The 21751-nt window shown below is 38.7% G+C and overlaps 2 protein-coding genes across 2 annotated transcripts; one reads left to right on the plus strand and one right to left on the minus strand.

The window, feature by feature from the left end:
* Positions 1–2143: 2143 nt before the first annotated feature.
* Positions 2144–2608, minus strand: LOC103715327 (zinc finger protein KNUCKLES-like). The gene has a single exon (XM_008802911.2). The coding sequence runs from the start codon at positions 2606–2608 to the stop codon at positions 2144–2146; it is 465 nt and encodes a 154-aa protein (XP_008801133.2).
* Positions 2609–17046: 14438 nt separating this feature from the next.
* Positions 17047–19615, plus strand: LOC103715322 (leucine-rich repeat protein 1-like). Its single transcript, XM_008802907.4, has 7 exons — positions 17047–17179; positions 17974–18106; positions 18211–18282; positions 18381–18524; positions 18851–18931; positions 19190–19242; positions 19355–19615. The coding sequence occupies exons 1-7, from the start codon at positions 17065–17067 to the stop codon at positions 19399–19401; spliced, it is 645 nt and encodes a 214-aa protein (XP_008801129.2). The 5' UTR covers positions 17047–17064; the 3' UTR covers positions 19402–19615.
* Positions 19616–21751: the final 2136 nt, after the last annotated feature.

A 21751-nucleotide genomic window follows, 5' to 3' on the forward strand; every position in this document is an offset into this window, starting at 1 on the left:
CCTTTCCTAAATTTTTTATTTATATAATATTAGTTTTACATCAAATATATTGTTTATTGATTTATATGTGATTTATGAATTGTATGAGATAGTTTTTGAATGAAAAATAGATATGTAATTCGAAGTAATATTTTTTGGACTATTAGTATATTATTTACTGATCTTACATCGTATATGCACATTTTGATTGGATTATAATATATATGTTATTTTGTAGAAAGAACTTTGATATGTATCATATTTGAACTCAGTCTATCTATGTTCTGCACCCTGCTAATTGTGGGTTATGTATTGGCACTCTAACTATTATTGAGCTCAATGATTTTGCTTCTGGCCCCACCATAGAATATAAATATGGTATTCTAGCCTACTCCACAGGTTATAAGTGCGATATTCTGGCCCACTTTTCAGGATATAAGTGTGATTCTATTTCTGGCTTAACCACAAGGTATAAATGTGGCCATATTTAAGAATGCTGAGTTGAATGTGATTTGCTTCAAATCGAATTTATGATTACATATACAAATATTTAAAAGATATGGATTTTAATAGATTTGTGTTTTGAAACGAAATTGATTATGTCTTTATACTGATTCATTGTAATTTATATTTATATTTTATGTTATTATATAAATTGTCTAGTTAAGATATTCATTACTTACTGGGTTATTTAGGTCATTATACAATTTTTTACTATTTTTATAGATTCGAAGAATTAGCTCGACTCGGGGATTTATCATGGAAGAGCGATTAGAGACAAGATTTTGGCATCTTTATTTAGACTAAATTTTGTATGAGAGTTTTGTAAGACTTTTAATTTTGTTATTTAATTAGAATTTGAATGTTATTATTTAAATTATTTCTATTATCTGATTATAATATCATGATGAGATATCTTGCATGCTTGTGGGGAGAGTTTTCTACGAGTATGCAGCGGTTGCCGCGACCTTTGTCTCGCGATCTCGGGTCGGGAGCGCGACATGAGTCCTTAGATATAATTTTGCTTAAGACACGTATGTGGCTAAACCAGATTTTGGGTCACCAAATGCCACCTATAGTTGGTTGCTAGCCCAAAATATTTGATGAATTCCATGGTTTTGGGGCTTGCGCCAAATCACATAACCACAGGGTTAGATAAGTATGTTACCATAACTAGTAAAACAAGAAAATTATTTGAAATACTTAAAATTATAGAGGACTAAATGCTCTTTTATTTCTTTTTTATCGGATATCCTTTGAGTGTTTATGCACAGAGTGGCGAAGCTGGCCACTTGAGACATTCGTATTGCTGAAGTAGAAGATTTGGCCCAATGACACGGCCCAGACAAGTCTGGGCTCAGTTGTTGACATCAGCATCTGTCCAACTAGCTGTCATCCAAATCAACATGGACCAGGCTTTGTCGCAAAGCTCTAATTTTTCAGTTTAAAATATAGTTATAAATGATTTTAATCTTGGCTGTCCTAGCAAAAGAAAATAAGGTTAGTTTGGTATGTCTAGTCTACTTTTGGGCTAGTTAAAACTGGAGCTACTAGTGGAATGGCATTAGAGACCCAATAAAACCGCTCTAGAGACCACAAAGTCCAAACTCCGCTGCTAGGTAACAAGACGCTTATGTTATTAATTGCAGACTGTGCTCGGGCATCAATGGTCTAAACCCATCTCCCTCTAAAACCTTTTTGACCGTACTCATCCACTGATTCCAAATTTTTCATAATAGTATACATAGAAGCCGATTAAAAAATTAAAAAAATGTTCCTTCTGGAACAAGTAAACAAATATATATATATATATATATAATATGGTATAAATAAATGTAAATAAAATAAATAAATAAAATCTCAGACAAGGATGATTGGTAGAATATGTATATCAAAATAAAATACTTGTGAAAAAAAAAGCAAAAGATTTTTCATTGTCGGAAGACATAATATTCCATTTCCGACTCACTTTTGATCATCTCTCATGCAAAGATCTGGAACTTTCTTCTCCACTTTTTTTTCCTTTTCTTTTAAAAAAGAAACAAGAAGAACAACAAAAGAAACCCTAAACCCTAAAATTTATCGTTTCTCTGCATAAAGACAAACCTCGGATCCTTCAACTTTCTCTCCTCCTCCCATTTGGATTTTTTTGAAACAAAGCTAGCTAAAGATGGAGAGAGAGATCAAGGTCGAGGTCGACGGGGGCAGAGGCGGCGGCGGCGGCGGCGGCGGTGGAGGCCATTGGGGCGGACATTGGAGGAAGAGGAGGAAACGGAGGCGGGCCGTAGACGTAGAAGTAGGGCTGGGGCGGCGGCGGCTCGAACCACGGGGACGAAGGGGAGGGGCGGGGGGGCAGGCCAGGATGGTGGAGGATGGCGGTGTCGGTGGTGACGACGGTAGAGGAGGCGGAGGGGGAGGAGGCAGGGGGCTTGCGGGAGCCGGCAGCGCGCTCCTTCTTGTGGGCGTTCTGGTGACCTCCGAGGGCCTGGGAGGTGAAGAACCGGCGGGAGCAGTAGGTGCAGGGGAATGTCCGCAACGCCTCCGGCGGCCTCCTGACGGCCGCGGCGATCGGCTTCTCCGCTGCCGGGGACTTCAGGAAGTCGTAGTAGCCGTTGCTCGGCTCGGCCATTGGGAAAGAAAGCGAGACAGCGGGAGAGAGGGAGAGAGAGAGAGAGTGGGTTTTATAGCGGGGAAGAGTGGGAAGGGGTTTAAGAAGGGCTTTTTCTCTCTTTTGAGAGCTTACGTGCTTTTTTTTTCAGTTTTGGGGGTAAATAGCTTACTTACGTGCTTTTATGATTGGTTAGTTTTACGACGACGAAAATGACCTCGTCTTCAGATTCCCTTCAAATATATCACTATAATTTGTTTTTATAAGTTCTAATATATTATTATTTGGGCTTTAAACCTTCCCTCGATTTCAGATAGAATGTTAATGATTTGAAGAATCTTATGCAATAAATGGCCGGTATTCGGTGGCATGCGAAGATTCATCCAGCCCATAGCTCATGTGGTGATCTCAGAGTATCTGAAGACTCTCCAATGCACTCTAGCCAATCCTTCTCAGGCAAGCATAGCAACCAAACTGAGCACATCAGAAGCAACCGGCCTTTAAGATCAGCACTCTACTCAATGACATCAATTATCGATCCATGTCAAGAAAATTCTTTCCAACAAAGAAACTGCTTGGTCCCTCCATTGAAAAGCATGCACCACTCCGACACATCTTATGTTGTTACAACACATCTTCAAAGTTATTGCACCATGTTAGCACTTTGCTGCAGCACGGCTTCGAGTTTGTTAAGGTACAATCCCAAAAATTTGAAATTTCAGCTATAAATAGGCTCAAATGCTTTCAACAAAGGAATGTAATAATTTTAACTTAGGGGCAACCATGTTTCTCTTTTTTTTTCCATCAAGAAAATATTTACTGTATTAAGCATTGGAGAGCCCGATTAGAGCCAATGCAATGAGCCTTCACTCTTTGTCTATTATCTCATCGATTTATGAGGGTACCTCACACCAACATTCTAGACTCTGGTGCCAACAATTGTATTTAAGAAACCTACGAAATTAGACAGCTATCTTTTTAGTGGGCAAATATATCATTTTTCTAATTCACTAGATTCTAAAGACTAGGTGAATCACTAACTTATTGTGTTTATTAGAAGCTAGGTTAGTTCAATGATGAAAGTTATAGTTGACTTACAAGGAAATGAGAAGAACATGAAGTTAATCTAACATGATGTGGATACTTATTCTGCAAATACAAAATCCAGTCTAGCTCAAATATATTATAAAAAATAAATTTACATATGCATAATAATAATAATAATACTAATAATAATAATAATAATAATAATATTATTATTATTATTATTATTATTACTACTATTATTATTATGACAACAATAATAATAATATGAGATACATGACTATTTCTGATAATTTTTGTATGATAAAGAATTTTGCATTGAGTTTTTGTAACAAAACAATGAGATTATCAAAATCATAGACTCAGCAATTTATCTTATACTCTCGGAGCGTTGCCACCGAAAGAGGAGAGAGGAAGCATCAGAAGGGTAGCTTCGTCAAGGGGCAACGGTGTACGGGAGGGGAGGCGACGGGCCATGACGCGCCGCGGACACGTTGTGCCGGAAGCCGTCAGTCCCGAATGACCATTCTACCCTCCGAGATCTGTCCGCTAGCGATCAAACGTCTCACATCTCGACACGTGTCGGTCCAAGGTTGGTGCAGAGGCCCACTAACTCTGCGGGCCAATCATCGGCGGAGTCCCCCCTGAGGCGGCGAGAGATCCGCCCGTCGTGATTCCGTCCATCACCCGATCGGACGGCTGAAGTGACGCCATCCGAATATTTTCCTCGGAGTGCGAGTAGGAGGAGGTGCTTGATTCGGCCATTTCAGGGAATATCTTCGGGTACGGATATCCCCCTGCGTCCTTTTCTCCGCTTTGCCCGTTTTGGGCTTTGCGTGCTGAAGGGAACCACGCTACTTCCTCTCTCTCCCTCCCTCTCTCTCTCTCTCTCTCTCTAGGTGTACTAGTATGGGTCACGTTAGGATTGATCCGGTATACATATTTCGTAGATTAATATTCAGATCAGAAGCTCTGTTACAGATACGATTTATTTATATTTTGAACAAGGTGCCATTAGATTTTTAATTATTATGCAAAGAGTAATGCGTGCTAGGCTAAGTTGTCGCATTATGAACTTGGTTATGAAAATCTCCTTTTTTGGCTTATATAGTGGGTTTTCATTTGTCCATGGCTATTTAGTTCTTATTTTATTATTATTTCATATGACTTAGTATTTTAAATTTTATCTTTTTGTTACTAGTATTTTTTTATTTATTAATAAACAATGGCAGGATCAAATAGCACCATGTTTTTCGGTATTACCCATTATCTTTTCTATGTTGGTAGCCAACAATGACTACTTTAATAGCCATTGTTCTATTCCAGATAAACTTAGTTTAGAATTGTTTATGTTTCATCTCAACAATTTAGATGGAAGACATGAGTAAGCACCACATGGATCAGAGAATCGGAACAAATGAGGGCAATGTAACTCTTGTTGAACTAGATAAGAGTTTGGCCATGTTAGCACTTTTTTCATCCCGTCCGGATGATCGTTAGGGAACTCAGTTGCTGGTAGAGAAAGATATCGAGTCTCAACTGCAACGAGGTTGGTTACATAAGAATGCCAGCGATGCTAGATCAATCGGAAAGATGATGATGGAGATCAAAGAGAGTAGCATGGGTTCAAATGTCTTGACTTTTAAGGACTTCGCCACTATCATCCCATCATTCAAAGTTCGATGATCTGGATACTGATGTAGCGCTAAACTACAGTAAAATGGTACAGCACTGGATTACGATAAGAGTGTAATGTTAGGATATGGTAGAGATACAAGTTATACCTAATCGTAGGATAAAAGCTACTGATAGAGTAAAACTAAGATTGCATTGAATTGATTATTAAAGGATCCCAATACAAATATTACTAGTTCCTACAACTACCCACGTCGTTATGATCCTCAACATTTTTGTGGTTTACTTTCATGGTTCCATAAATAATATAATCATAAACTAAATCATGATCTATGTCCTTCGGCCTGCGACCCATAGCCATGTATCATGGTTAATCGTGGCTGAACTTCAAACCTTCATCATGCCTATCCATATCATGGTCGTTCCTTGCTACTTCGGCCTATGTTTCTACATTTAGACAAACTCTACTCAATCGAGTAAAGGTCACATGCCCATTGACTCTATTTCCATCAAACCTAGTCCACATGGTACTTGTTCTGGCTACCAGCTAGATTGTTGAGATGGGGTGTAAACGATTTCCGTATATCTTGTCGGTTGATAATCGAGAAACTGGCACCAATTGTTGTTCTTTTTTTCTGAAGCTTTACTTCCATCCTCGATAATGTTATTATATACTTTCTAGCTCCCTTGCTTTATCTTCTACATTAATAGGGATTTATTTTATCTCCTCATAAAGCATGCCTCTTTTTATAAATAGGCCTTATGCCCTTCTCTTCAGTGCCCATCTTCCTTCCTCCTTACTGCACTCATGTTTCCTGTTTTCCTTTTGCTTAATATAATGAGTGAGACTGAGTATGGGCCGAAACAATCCATTTGTTTTGATCAACTGATTTCCAACTAGAATGTTATCAGAAATTGAAATATCATCACAAATGGATTGCATTGCCAAATTGAAATTCTGTCACAACTATCTAACTATTTGATCCAAAGCTTCCAAATCAGCAAACTAATACATGCTCAAACTAATCCTACACCTTCCCCAAGCTTCTCTTCATTTTGATTTTTGATGATTGTGTCCACATAAAAGGACTAAGTCCATTGCACTCGCTCTACCTTCACTACAATCAATGAAGAAACACGGTAGGCCCCTCTTGGTAGATCAATGACGATGAAATGAGAATCTTGAGAGTATTAGGCCCTGCTTGGGATTATTGTTGATAGTAGAGCTTCTAGAGCTTCTAAAAATTAGAGCTTTGAGAAGTAAAGCTTTTATAAAAAGTTGTTTATTTTTTATAACTATTTTTTAAAGTACCATGGAACTTTAACTTGTTTTTGGTACTCAAAATAAGAAAGTACTTTTGGTATGATAGAATGACATAAGGGACATTGTAGGTATTGTACAGTAGAGTATAATACAATATAATATTAGATACCATTACATATTAAAATACTATTATATAGTTCAATATTATAATAATAATATAATGTGATATAATACCGTAATGTAATATAATATAATATACCAATGTATTGTTATATAGTAATTATTGCTGCTGAGGACCGGTCTATCCTAGGTGCCGAGCAGGAGAGATGCTGGAGGACTCAAAGATTTGCTACTCGGGTTATGTAGGGCTGCGACTTAAGAGTGGAAGGTTATTGCCGGGGTCCTGGTCTGCGACAAGCTCCGACCTGATATAACAAAGATGAAGAAGTTCTCTTGCTGAAGTGTGTCCAGCGAGGGAGCCTTTACAACCGAGCTCCAACCTAAAATAACAAAGATGAAGAAGTCCTCTTGCTGGAGTGTGTCCAGCAAGAGATCCTCCGATGTCTAAGTTATGATGATATGAAGAGAATATAAGAGATTCTCAGTAGTCTGTCAAGGCATCCAAGTACTTACCTAGAAGGTCCTCTAGAAAGCACATTGTATAGGCAAAGGCAAGCATCTATCGCCCAAGAATTCGTGCATGTGGGTCGGCTAAGATTGGTAGGCTTTCACATATTTCGAAAATCAGGTCAGGCATTTTGCATGTGAATCGCATCCTGCCTATTTAACTAGCGTGATTTCATAGACCACACGAGATTACGACTGAGGTGTCTCCAATTGTATGGAGTTTTTGAAATTCAAAATTAACTGCATGCTTCTAGGCTTGCCACATGGTTGGCTTTAATTGATAATTCAAAGACTTTGTGGTAGACTTTGGTTCTCGATTCAGAGGCTTCATGGTGAGCTTGGTTGGCCAACCCTTCGTATAAGTTGTGGTCAATTCTGAGATACATCTCTTGCCTCCCACTTCCATAGCCGAGCCTACTGGCTCAGGTTGCAGAAGTAGTCTCCTCGATAGGGTCAGCCAGCAAAGATTGCCCGCGAAGCTAGGTGATTATCAGGGTCGCTTTTCTGTATTTGCTCTTTTAATATCAGTAAAGAGATTTTCTACATTCTGCATTTATGGGAGGCGTGGTCTTTTGTTATTTTCAAAGTGTCAAAATTATGGAAGGAATGTCTACGGGCTGAGTAGATGCTTGAAGTCTTACAGCATTCTGGGAGATCACTCGAGGGCAAATGTTTGGATGACACATGGCCAAAGTTGGCAACGCCCCATATCGACATGGGTCACCCAGGTCTTCTATAAATAAAGCAGATGGTTGTTACAACCCTTTTACCTCATCCCTTCTTGCTACAAAACTTAGAGAGAAAGAGGGTAAGTGTAGGGTTTGTGTGGCCACTCCTTTTATGCCTCCGCATCAAGATCCATCTTCTTCATCCGCCGCTAGGATTTTTCTCTAGTTCCTGGTAGGTAGTTCTACATTTTCGACTTAATTTGAGTCTTCTCCTTTTCCTTGCCTCTTTTTATCCTTCTTTTGCTTGATACTCATGGATTCATCCATTGGAGGCTGATCTTCTAATGTTGAAGGGGTAGGTCAGGGTTCCTACGAACAAGCCTCTGTAGCCTTGGGAGGAATCCACCCCGAGGTGGTCTCGGATCCGGATACCAAAATGACCATCCTTGAGGAATCCGACCTTGACCAAACTTGAACCACATTTTTTATTCCTCAAAATTTTACTGTTTAGCTGGTTGGTCTCTCGGATCGGGTGACTTCTCCCAGAGAGACTTAGAATGCCTTTATACAAGGAGTCCCTAATGGCGGGATTGAGGCTCCCGATCTCGCTAGTTATTATCAAGTTGTTGGCTCAATATCAGCTCGTCCTAGTTTAGCTCATCTCCAATGCTTGGTGGATGATAGTCATTTTTTTTGCTTCACTTGATTGCAAGGAATCATCCCTACTCCAAGAATGTTCCAAACCTTTTTTCAAGTGAAGGCTCACCCTCAAAATAAAGGGTGATGGTATGTTTCTTGTAGGAAGGGCTACAATATCCTTCCTTCGGGCCTTTAGTCGATTCACAATTGGAAGGGCCAATTTTTCTTTATGATCTCTGCGGCTTTTTGGAGATTTCCAACATGGTGGAGGACACTTGTGAAGTAGGAGTTAAGCCTTTTCCCTTTCTTGTCTGATGAAGAGCATGAGTTGGTTGCATCCTTCGCTAGTTGAGAGTCCCAGTTTTGACTGAGCTGCTCCAGGAGTCGGCATTGGTAAACGATGGTTGGAGCCCTACTTTCTCTATCAGTATACTTCCATGCCTCACTTTGTCTTCTATTGATGTCGTTCTACTAATTGACTTAATCTTTCTTCGAGCATGTAGAGATGAAGTTCAAGGTGAACGAGCTTTTCAGTTCTTTGAGGAAGAGGTCTGAAGAGGTCATTCCCTCCTCAAGCAGGAGGAGGAGGGCGATGACAAGCTCATCTGCTGCCGAGGCTAGGCCCACTAGAGGAGGATCGCTGAAGGTGGAGGTGATCGATGTCCCTCCTATATATATGCATTTTTCTGCCATGGTGGCCGATCAAGCAGCTCTTCCAATTGATATCTCTGAGTCCACTCCAATGGCTGCCCTTATAGCTGCTCTAGCTTTTGTGATGGCTCTAGATGTTGTTCGTACTTCGTGGGTTGTGGTAGATGTAGCCCTACCTTCAATGGCCCATCCTAAAGGTCCTCATGCTTCTACACCTACCTCAGATGCTATTGTGCCTAAGGCAGCGACATCTAAACCAGTTTTTACCCCAACCATCGGGGGCACTCACTCATCTTCATCTTTGTTCCAGCCTATCCTGTGGAGCACAGAGCCAAGGGTCTTCTGCCTGAATTGGTCCATGAGGACCTCTGATTCAGTGGTTTGTCGGAGCAATCCCTGCATCATGTGGGACATGATCCTGGGGATGAAGAGAAGAGTTGCACAAAAGGCCGTTGGAGAACATTCTCACCTCGCCTTGTTGGACTGCCATCGAGGTAATGTGGTTGATCCTATACTCTTTTTCTCTTTCTTCCTTTCTCTTTTCTTGTTTAGGGAGACTGACTGTTACTCTCTTCATATCCATTGAGGATGTATGCTGCTCTAGTGCTTATCGAGGTCATCCGTTCCTAGGAGTAGAGATCAAAGGCCTCTAAGTGCCGCCTTCGAAAAATCGAGCATAGTAGGGCCTACAGAGGAGTGCGCAGCCATAGAGAAAAGGAAAGAGGAGGCGAAGATGCGGACTTCCATCTTAGGTGCTAGGGCCGAAGCCGCTGAGGTCAAGCTGGGCCGGATGGTGGCACGACTCTAGGAAATGCAACAGGTTGTTAGTGAGGAAGGGGCCAACATCAGGAGGAAGGCTAGGGAGAATATTTCTTACCTAAAAGATGCGGTCATTGCGGCTGAGTTTCAGACCTCTCAAGCTAAGGAGAAGTTCACCTAGGCAGAAGGCAAAGCCGTCCAATTTGAGAAAGGGCCGACCTCACTAAGAGGGAGGTCGCCTGAGCTAGGGAGGAGGTCTCCCATGCAAAGGAGAAGGCCCAGCATACCATTGCAGACTACAAAGCTTCTGGAGAGTTCCATAATGGGATGTTGGAGGCTGCTAGAGACTCCTCAAGATGGGTTTCACCGTCTGCTAGAGAATGATCCATAAGGTGGCTCCCAAGCTCGACCTCAGCTCGGTTACCTTCTCAGGGGAGTGTTATAATGAAGGCGCATTCTTTCAGATGATGGAAAGCAAAGTCGAAGAAGAGGAGGAGGAAGAAGAAGAAAAAGAATAGAGGGGAGAGGAATAGAGTTGCTTTTTAGCTCAGGTGTTTATGAGCTATAATTTTATATCTTTTCTTTTTTGTCTGTCATTCCTATAATCCTTCTCTAAACGAATGAAGTTCTCTTTTTATTTTTCATCTGCTTGCTTGGTTGCTTGGCTTGATTCATAAATTCTTGTTTCACGGTCTACTCAATTTGGAGCAAGACTACTCGATACTTTAGCCATCGCATCATCCATTCCTGACCTGAGGTGGGGCCGCTAGTGGCTGGCCAATGAGGGTATTATGGCGGGTGTTCTCCCTCAGTCATTATGTAGCCATGTTCTATACGTTTCTTCAAGAAAACATGAACATCTCATGCTAACCAATGTCCAATGTCCAAAATGTTCTCCCCCAATGGAAATGAAACTGAATTTGAGCAACGATGCCACCTCAACAACCGATTCCTGGGGAATATTTTCTGGATTAATTGTGTATTGCCTAAAAACTAGGCACGTGTCTAGCGATCAAGATTGGGTGCGCTGATCTCAACTATATGCGCTTTCTATAAATAGATTCAGGATCCATCCTCCGAGATATTGGGTTGACCCGTGCGACCCTTCATTGCTTCCTCTCTTCTTTGAGGGAGCCTGAGGGATCTTTTAATCGCTGAGTCTGTTTCAGCCTTCCTAATGAAGGCTTTCCATTGAAGGAGGGGCACTAGGCTGGTGAAGGCAGAGGCAGAACGAAGAATGAGAGTAACCCAAGAGGAAGGTGTAGTCTTCAATATAACCGAACCGGCAGTGAAATCATGAATCACGCCTCTGCACACTATGGAGGATGGGGGAGAGGTTGCTCTCATGGTGGAACGCAAACCTTCGACCATTGTTGAACATGAAAAAGTTGAATCCTCACTAGAGGATACTTGACGGAGGATCCTTGTGTCACCCTTTAAAAGGGGTGCAATAGAAAGTGGCTGCTAGACTCCTTTTAGATGTTGTAGTCCACAAAGGTCTAATTGCCTTTAAACTATCCACTTAAGTTATCATTTTTATAGCCTCACATGTTTTATTATTTAAGCATATACCCCATTGATAAGTTGGTACTGTTGTAATTGGAGCAATAAGTAAATAAAGGCTTTCTCTTTATCATATCTCTTCTGCTCCTCTTCTTTCTATTATCTTTTATGGTGCGTGCAAGCCCAGTGGTCGGGTTCATTATCACAGATCCTTCTTCCTCTATCAAGGGTTAAACTCCGTGCCTAGCATCAAAAGATGTCCAGGGTCCTGCCCCCCAGCCTCAATGGCTTTTAGCAGTGTCGTGGGCCACGTTCACTTGAAGGGGTTGCTAATACCATAGCATAGGGGCTAACCATCTATGAAGTTGGTGCCTCAGCTCGGGTTGCCTCACTGAAATCTCTATGTGGGCTGTAAGGATCGGAAACTCCACTTGGGCTGTTCCAACCTAGAGCGGTCAGTTAACCCGCCAAATCTTTGGCATAAGGGCCAGAATCTCCACTTGAGCTGTCCCAATCTATAGAGGCTGATTAGCTCACTAAGCCTTGGTCTTGCAACTAATGCATGAAATTTTAACAACTAGCATGTGGGCTTTATGATACTACTTTTTACTTGATTTATAGTTTTCCACTTCTGGCCTAGACAAACCATTCATAGATGATGATACATGATGGAAAATGGTATAATGCATAGTCTAAAACATGTGGATATTTGATCATTTATAGCATCAAGTACCAAACCGAATTGGCCCGTGCATCAACATGCTACTCCCTGGCATATGAGCTAGGCATATATGATTGCTGATAATGAGACCGTGGTAGTATCTATTGAGGTAGCTGCCTCCCCGCCCTTGAAACAGGGGCAAGCTACACCATAAATAGGTTGAACCACTATCCTTCATCCATTGCCACTGGAGAACATTCGATTCTAATAGAAGGAACCTATGTTGGAATGACTCCACCGACATTCCTGCTTAGAGTGATCTACCGATCAGAGTGGCTAAAGCCCATCCCGGGCTTAGATACTGGCCTAATATTGACTGAAGCATCATTGATGGCCTATTTGATCTTATGCACTCCTATATTTGCCTGCAAGGTCCCTTCCTCATGATCTCAATTTGTAGATTTGGGGGACTACATGGAGAAAATTTCGGCCTCATCCTTTGGGTGGGTTGAAAAATGAAATTAAGTTTCTTGAGGATCTCAACATCCTCGTACCATGAAACTTGATAAGCTACTTCACTCAATAAAGTTGTGGGATCAACTAATTTCACCATGGTATACACTGAAATATGTTTTAGTGCACAATATTAGCTTTCGATAGCGAAAGCAAGTCTATTGACCTATTCTAATATCAAAGCCAAAGATGCCATATATTGTTCTAATAGCGGCCCTAGAATAGCAGCCACTTTCTCTACAAATGTTGCTTTGATCTTCTTCCACAAGATTTAATGATAGCTACGTAGTTGTCCCACTAAAACCAGTGTAATGATGGCTACACAAGTTCCCATCATAAGCAATGTGATCATGACTATGCATTGTCTCACAGGAAGCAATATGATGATGATTATGTGGTGTCTGACCAGGCGTGTCACAAAAGAATTGTTGCCTCCTTTTTTGTCCTATCTGGGTGTGCACCAAGAAACTCGGGATATCATAGAACTCGGTTAGCAAAGAAAGATGTTGATTCTTAACGGCAATTTGGTTAGAGTGTATGGGCATGCCACTGATACTGGATCAGCTAGCAAAATGATGGTAGGAATCGAATGGAGGATAGAAAGTAGTGTGGGTCCATATTTCTTAACCTTCAAGGACTTTCGCCATTGTCATACCTCCATCGGAATGTGGATGGATTGGATAGGAATGTTTCACTAGGCAATGGTAGAAGGATGTAGTGTTGGGCTGCGCTAGAGATATGGTTCTGGGCTACAATAAAAATCTAAGTTATGCCTATTTATAGGATAAAAACTACTAGTAGAATAAAACTAATATAAGATAAAAAAATATGTTAGATTAATTGTCAAATGGTCATGATACAGAATATAGTTCTAATACTTATACTAAAACAAAATAACTGCAACATAACTGTTGGTTCTTGCAACTGCCCATGTTGTCACGATCCTCAATGGTTTAGCGGTTTGATCTCATGATCCCATGTGTAATGTAACTGCAAACTAGATCACAATCTATGTCCTTCGGCATGCAGCTCGTACCAGTGTATCACAATTAATCATGGCTGAACTTCAATTCTTCAGCCTATCTATCCATATTATGGCCGAAATTTATCTCTTCGACCTATATTTCCATACTTAGCCAAACTCTGCCCAATCCAGCAAGGGTCAAATGACTTCTATTTGCTCTATTTTCATTAAACCTAATCCACATAGTGCTTATTTTCGATTGCTAGCTAGATTATTGATATGGGTGTAAACAAACTGTAATAAATTTTATCAAGTGAGGAGGTATAAGACAAAGGAGGAGGATTTGGTCATAGTATTGATAAGCAAGCCAAAGGCTTAGGAGTTGTTCGTGATCAACCACAATAAATAGAAATAGATTGAGCGACTAAAATGGTCTTAGAGACATTCCCAAGTGCAAAAATTCTATTACAGGCCAAAATTAAAGAGATGATTAATATAAGTTATGACCAATAAATATGATTCTTGGTCTGATAATTGGTGCAGAGCAACCATGAAGATGAATGTGCATAGTTGAGGATAACTGGTGTCAATTTTCAAAACCATCAAGAGTGGAGGCCAAATGTGGTGGTAATCATCCGAATGTCCAGTTTAATATCTATTAACATGAATAAGTAGAAATGGTACTTTTTATAGATCTTTGGACAATTAGATCAATATATTTTATCTTACCTTAGTTTATCATAGTTCTATCTTAAAAATAAATACAACTTAACCTATCACTACTATATAGCTCATCGCTACATCTCTATCCCTATCTAAATCCATCTTCTTCGAACAGTCGTATAATGGTAGTGAAAGTCCTTAAGGTCAATGCACCTAAATCCATATTGATATATATCCTCCCTTCAATCACCATTAGCTTTCTAGCTGATCTGATGCTGGTGGGATATATATGCATAACTACCCTCGTCATTTAATTTGTTGCCCCTATCTTTTAGCACACTCGGATGGGACTTTGCCAACGAGTCCCATGGCACGTCTGGATGGGACAGAAAGAGTGCCAACAAAAATAAAATTAATATTAGATCAATTATGACTATTATTATTATGATAATAAAAAATACTGATTTTAAGAGGAGTCTATTATATGAGATACTAGGATTATTAAAATTGAAAAATTATGAAAAGATTCACCACAAATACCAATCTCTCTCTAAGTATGAAGTATAAGGGTGTATAAGCTTGGATCATGTTAGGATGGGTCCAGTAAAGCACACATTTAGTTAGAGTGATATATAGATGTAAATAATTTTGTTAATAAAATTTTATTTATATTTTATTATTTTGGAGAAGAACAATTCATTTGCATTTTAAATAGGGTGGTATTATTTTGAATATTATACTAAAAGAGTAAGGTGCAGTAGGTTAATTTATCGTACTGTGAACATTGTAGTGGTTACAAAAGTCAACCATTTCGTTATACTAGTTATAATGTACACGCTGATGTACATGATTTCTAGGTAACTTAATTACAATGTTAATCCTTAAGAACCTGAAAATAATTAGTATTTTTTAAATATTTTTATTAAATTGGATTTCTCTCAAAGTCCATCAACATTAGGAAAGCCCTTTTTAGAGGTTTAGTATTTCTTTTCAAGACCTTTAAAAGAAATCTAATTATGGCTAGGGATTGTGACACGCTAATCCTTTTTGTTATTAGGACAAATTACTACTAGAAATCTAAGAATACATATAGCACCTGGATTTTTGGTTATCAGGATAGAATAGTCCTTATAACTCAACTAATGATTGATTTGGTGTGCTTTTCATCTATTTAGCGATGATTATACTCTCTGATTTTTTATTACTAAAATATACACTATTTAAAGAAACGAAGAGAGGTGAACAGATCGTCCATCTAAATAATGTTGATCCAATAATAGGAAAAACTAAAGCGTGATCATTGTTACTTTAATAGTTGCAATCAATCAAATCAATAATTAGTTAAATGACAGGGACTATTTTATCCTAATAATCAAAAAATAGGTGCATCATTAATTTTTACATAAGAAGGGGACCATTTTGAGATTGGGTTGAAGAAAGAGGACTAACATGTCAAAATCTCATATGGTTGGCATATGAATCCTCTTTTTCCAACCCAATCTCAAAAGTTAAATATTTAATTTAGAAATTTTTAATTTCAAGAGATATTTGATAAGAGTTATTTTCGAAATTGAAAATTAAGAAATTAAGCTACTTTCATATAATTAAGGTAAGGATAGTAAGCTTTCTTATAACCAAGGCTATTTAGCTGTTATCTTATCATTCTTTTGATATTTCCATCATTTCTTATCATATATTTATAGGAACTAGTATTTTAAAATTTACTTTTTTTGATAGATGGTAAAGAATAATTTGTTATTGAACAAACAATGGCATGATCACATAGCATCACTATTTTCCGGTATTGGCCAATATCTTTTCTATTTAATAGCAAAAAATGAGTATTCCAATAGAAGAATAACCCATGCATGATGAATTTTTTTATGACGCTTGTCAATTAATCTAAGTTAGCTCATGAAAATATGTTCTAAGACACACCCATTCAGCACAGTCTATTCTTGGTAGATTGTTGGGCTTAGCTACAAGAACTGAAGAACCAATTTCCCGTGGTAGATGAGTCATTATTCAAGACAAAGGCTGGACCAATATAATCTTCCACTTCTTCCAAATTGGTTCTTCCAGAAGTCATGTTGGTTTTGTTTGGTGGAATTCGATATCACCAAGGAATTCTCTGTCTTACTTGTCTCTACCTTAAGGCTATAATCTTTGACCAAATCAATAAATGTTATAAAATGTTCATAAGAGATTAGTATAATGATCTAGTGTTGACAAGAAGCATCTTGACACATGCAAGCCTAGAGCTGCGCACACAATCAAGGCAGCAGAAAATCTGGTTATATACTACAGTTGTAGATTAGAATGTTATGGTCGTTCAAGCCGTAAGAAGCAAGCTGTGGTCCCTATTCCATGCACTGCCAGGCACATGGACTTGGGTATGGAAGGGAGCTAACTACACTTACACTCAATCACATAATTAAGGAAGGGATTGGGAATGCTCAAGCCCAAAACCTCCTCTCCAAGCCAAATCAGCCCTGCGCGATAAAGCTATCTTTGGTAGAATTTTGAATCGAAGGCCTGGGTTAAGCATTCCTGGATTGAATTTCACCTACCACCGGAAATACCCCTCGATGACTTCTTCAATTGTGATGCACTGGAATGATTTTCAGAGGGCATTTCAAGAATTGTGGTTTATGGTTTGTGGCTAGTCAAGTCTCTAAATCATAGGAGTTTTCTATATTTTTTGGTCTTAGCACTTCCTTCTACTTTATCTTTCCAATTCAGCATTCGACTAGTCTACCCAAGACCACAAACTTTGACTGGTCAATAATTTACGGCTTTGATTCAGTCAGCGCACTTCAGGCTGAGTATAAATCCTTGCTTCTCTGCATCAACTATGCATACGTGCAGAGAAATAGAGTGAGAGAGATGGAGAGGGGGGCTTCTCTCTTCTCTGTAACTTCGAAGCCAATGGGAAACCAGGCCATGGTCTATCTTCTTCTAGGGCTTGCTATTCTAGCAGTAGCAGATTGCAATTTAGAAGGTACTTTATATTTTAATGTTCAACGCTTTCTTTTTCAAGCTACCGTACTCTCTAACTTGGAATTCTCCAAAGCCAAACTTGTTTCATAGTTGAAAACTAATCACCTCTGTTTAATCCTTGTTCTAGTTAAGGGATATTTTTGGAAATTTTGTCAGATTTTATATTGCACCAGCAAGCCATAGATTTAATGATCTGTTCGAGTCTATGCATACAAATCATTGACCCAAAACCATCAGATAGAACTGAAATAGTTATAATCATCCATCCTCAAAAATGTTGCTAGGATTTTGTGGCATATGTAACAAATCATTGAATCCTTTACTGATAAACATTGGACGATGACATACGCATGAAATTGGTGATGGATTCAACTTCAACCATAAAGTTCATGCATGAACTATATAAATCACCAAGTAAATTGGATTGTCAAGTAAGTTGGTAAGTTCTAATCCTGTCAGGTTTGGAGGTAACCCAGACTTCAAATGTGAGCAGAACAATCCAGTTCTGGCTCCAAAGATGGACCAGATTCCCCAACAAAGTTGGATTTCCCCACTTGTATCAAAACCATGTTAGATTTCCCAATTAAACCCTACCTCTTATAGTTCAAACATAAGTTAGCTATAGTCAGAAATTTTCAGAAACAATTTTAGACCTGAGCCTGGTGAAATGGGTACATTCATCTTCAAATTTTTGACTTGAAACTAATCTAGATCACTGTTTTGTCAAACTTGCTCCCCTAGATAACTAATATGGTTAATCTTGTACTTAATCCTCCTCTTCCTCTTATCGTGCAGTTGATATACTCCACAGTCAAAGATTGGCTTGGGATGACCCAAATAATGTTCTTCAGAGCTGGGATCCTACTTTGGTTAATCCATGCACATGGTTCCATGTAACTTGCAACAACGACAACTCGGTCATAAGGGTGTATGTGCCTCAAACCCTAAGCCCAAATGGCAACTTCAATAGTTTTTTAAGTTTTTGAGTTGTTAATTTTGATTTCTTTTTAATTATAAGACAATTTTTAACAGGGATCTGGGGGAGGCAGGGCTGGCTGGGCCTCTTATTCCACAGCTGGGAATGTTGGCAAACCTTCAATACCTGTAAGATTTTTTTTTCCAAAATTTTTTTTCTCATATTGTAATACAATGGCAATTATATCCTTGAAAAAGGAGCTAATAAGAGATGAATGGCTTTGTAGGGAGCTCCATGGAAACAGAATAAATGGATCAATACCAAAGGCGTTGGGAAAACTGAGGAGCCTAGTGAGCTTGGATCTCCAACAGAATTTACTATCTGGTCCCATACCATCTTCTCTTGGCAACATTAAGTCGCTGAGATTTGTGTATGTTTTTGTACTTTTTCTTTCTCTTATCTCCTTCGATATGCAGATGTGATCTAAATTTCATCAGTTAGTAGGATTGCATGATTATGTGAAATATCTTCATTTATATGAAAGTAGTGAAGGTATTCTGAGGCATGCTAAGGCTGCTTTTGGACTGAGGTCTTCTGGAAGCTAAAATATAGACTCGACTGGTTGCTTATAAGAGAAAAAGTACCCATAAAATTGGATCTTATTCCTTCATTTCCTTCATTCCGTGGTTAATTATTTTTTTTTATACTAACTATATTTATAGTTATATTGAAGAGAACTATGAATATTTGTTGCAGGAGATTGAATCGAAACAGGCTTACAGGTGAGATACCAATTGAGATGCTTAATCTTATCCGGACTGGCAACTTGAGCGTCATGTGAGTACCAGAGCCTCCTTTCTCTTCTGGATTCCAGACTGCTGGAGGCTGTGGAGGATTTAACAAAACTAATGATAAAATCTAATAAAACCAAATGACTCAGTAAATCGTTTCTTCTAATTTAAAAAAGAAAAAAGAAAAAAATTCATCTTCCCTGACTGTGTGGAGAGAGCTATATGAGAAGCATGGAAATAATTGCTGGACTGTGTAGTCAAGCAATTCATTTTATTAACAATTCTTCCCTTTTTTATTTTGTAGGAATGTTTCTGATAACTATTTGGATGGCACACTTAGAAGATCCGAGCAGACAGGTATAGAAGGAGTACCCTTTTGGCAAGCCTGTAACTCATTTAGATTCCGAATTGCTCTCAACATCTTCAATTCAGTTCTGTGTTAATCTTGGTGTGTGCTGTTTCCTTGAAGGATTTACAATTACCACGATCATGCAAGACCAGAAGGCATCCAAGTGACTCAACGGCAGCTCCACTGATTGCAGCAGAACGACAAAATTTTCTTATATGTTAGCATTCATGGATGATGAAACTGTACTACTAGCTGAAGGGAAAGCATATGCAATCCCTTGCTCGTTGGCCACCATTATATCTGGACGTTCTGTTCTCCCTCTAAGAGTGCTCTCAACTCCTACTTGTCTTCTGTTAAATGTTCTCTCTTTTAAATGATAGTGTTGATCCTCTGATGGGCCGCTAAGCATAGCCACTCACCCAGTGCAGGGGAGGCTGGTGAGCAAAGGATGGTGATCATTGGCATCTCTGAATTGCCTCGTAACCAAGGATTTCAAATTTCTAAGGAGTTGAGATATCACTAGTCCTAATATAAGAAACAGCAAATATATAGTAGTGCAATTAAAGTGATGCATTCATTACTCGTAATCATGATTCCCATACCGTTGTGTACCATATATACTATACCATACTAGTACTAAACCAATATAGAAAATTAAAAATATACCAAATGTCGATATATCGAATCGGTCCCTGTACTGAATGTACCAATCTAGTAATAAAATGATACCAGTACGAGATAAATGGTTGTTACAAATAATGGTTTGCCTTGTCAGAAGGGACTCCTCCAGACCGCTGGCAAGCTAAGAAAACTACAACATCACACTAGATCTAAAGATTAAAGCCACAACGACGCGCATGCCTGTAGCACATCTGTTACATATTTTGGCCGCATTAAGAAGCAGCCCCAGATGACCATGTGGCAAACATGGTCAAGGAGGAGACTCTCCTAGAGGCCATGGATAGCTAATGTAGGTCAAGGACTAGAGGAAAAACTCTAATGGAGTGGAAATGGCACCGGAAGAAGGAGCTAGGGTTTTTGAAATAAAGAAAACGGTGAACAGGAGACGATTCGGCTAAGTTAAAAAGCCATCGACCCATCCTCGAGACGACTCGAGATTAAGTCGACTCGGGTTTTACTCGAGTTGACTCGAGCCCTGTCTCGCCTAAAGATATTCAATTTTTCTTGGGTCAAATTCAGTTCTAAAAATAGTCTAGATGATATCAAATGAAAAGAATTGTCAAATATAAGCTTAAATCAGTTGAATTTCAAGATAAGAAGAGAAAATTAATAGGAGTTAGGGAATTCTATAGGAAAGGATCCAACACTCCTAAATCTCTTCTAAGCTTACAAAACCTATCCTTACTCAAGGGGTTTGTAAAAATATCAGCTAGTTGTTTATTAGTACAAACATACTCAAGCATTACATCATCATTCAATATATGATCTCTTATGAAATGATGTCTTATCTCAATATGCTTAGTTCTTGAGTGTTGTATAGGATTTTTAGTTAAGTTTATGGCACCATTATTATCACATATTATGAGTATTTCAGATTGCTTAATGCCCTAATCTTCTAGTTGCAGTTTGTCCATAGAATTTGTGCACAGCAACTTCTGGCGGCAATATATTCGGATTCAACCGTAAATAATACAACTAAATTTTGCTTCTTACTAAACCATAAAATTAAGTTTTCTCCTAGAAATTGACATGTACCACTGGTGCTTTTTTAATCTAATTTGCATTCCGCAAAATTAGCATCAGTATATCCTATTAAGTTTATGTTTGAATCTTTTGAGTACCATAAGCCTATAATTTTTGTTCCAACTAAATATTTAAAAATTCTTTTAACAGCAAGTAAATGTGATTCCTTAGGATTAGACAGATACCTAGTACACATGCAGACACTAAATATGATATCAAGTCTACTAGCAGTAAGATAAAGAAGTGATCCAATCATACCTCTATAAAGCTTTTGATCAACATTCTTATCTAATTCGTCTTTATCTAATTTGCATGAGGAGCTCATAGGTGTGGCAATTGATTTGTTGATCTCCAACCCAAACTTCTTAAGCATCTCCTTGATGTACTTTGTTTGGTTAATGAAGATCCCTTCCTTTAGTTGTTTGATTTCAAGTCCAAGAAAGAAGTTTAGTTCATTCATCATACTCTTTTCAAATTCTCCTAGCATTAGCTCAGCAAACCCTTGACAAAGATTATTGTTAGTAACACCAAATATGATGTTATCTACATAGATTTGTACTATTAATAAGTCTTTATCTTTTCTTTTTAGAAATAGTGTTGTATCTACATGTCCTCTAGTAAAATCATTTCCTAAAAAAAATTTACTAAGTCTTTCATACCAAGCCCTTGGGGCTTGCTTTAAACCATAAAGTGCTTTGTTTAATCTGAAGACATAATCAGGATATGTATGACTTTCAAAATCTGGAAGTTGTTCTACATATACCTCCTCAGTTATATATCCATTTAAAAATATACTTTTAACATCCATTTGGT

Source organism: Phoenix dactylifera, chromosome 9 (assembly GCF_009389715.1).
Source record: "Phoenix dactylifera cultivar Barhee BC4 chromosome 9, palm_55x_up_171113_PBpolish2nd_filt_p, whole genome shotgun sequence".
Lineage (NCBI taxonomy): Eukaryota > Viridiplantae > Streptophyta > Magnoliopsida > Arecales > Arecaceae > Phoenix > Phoenix dactylifera.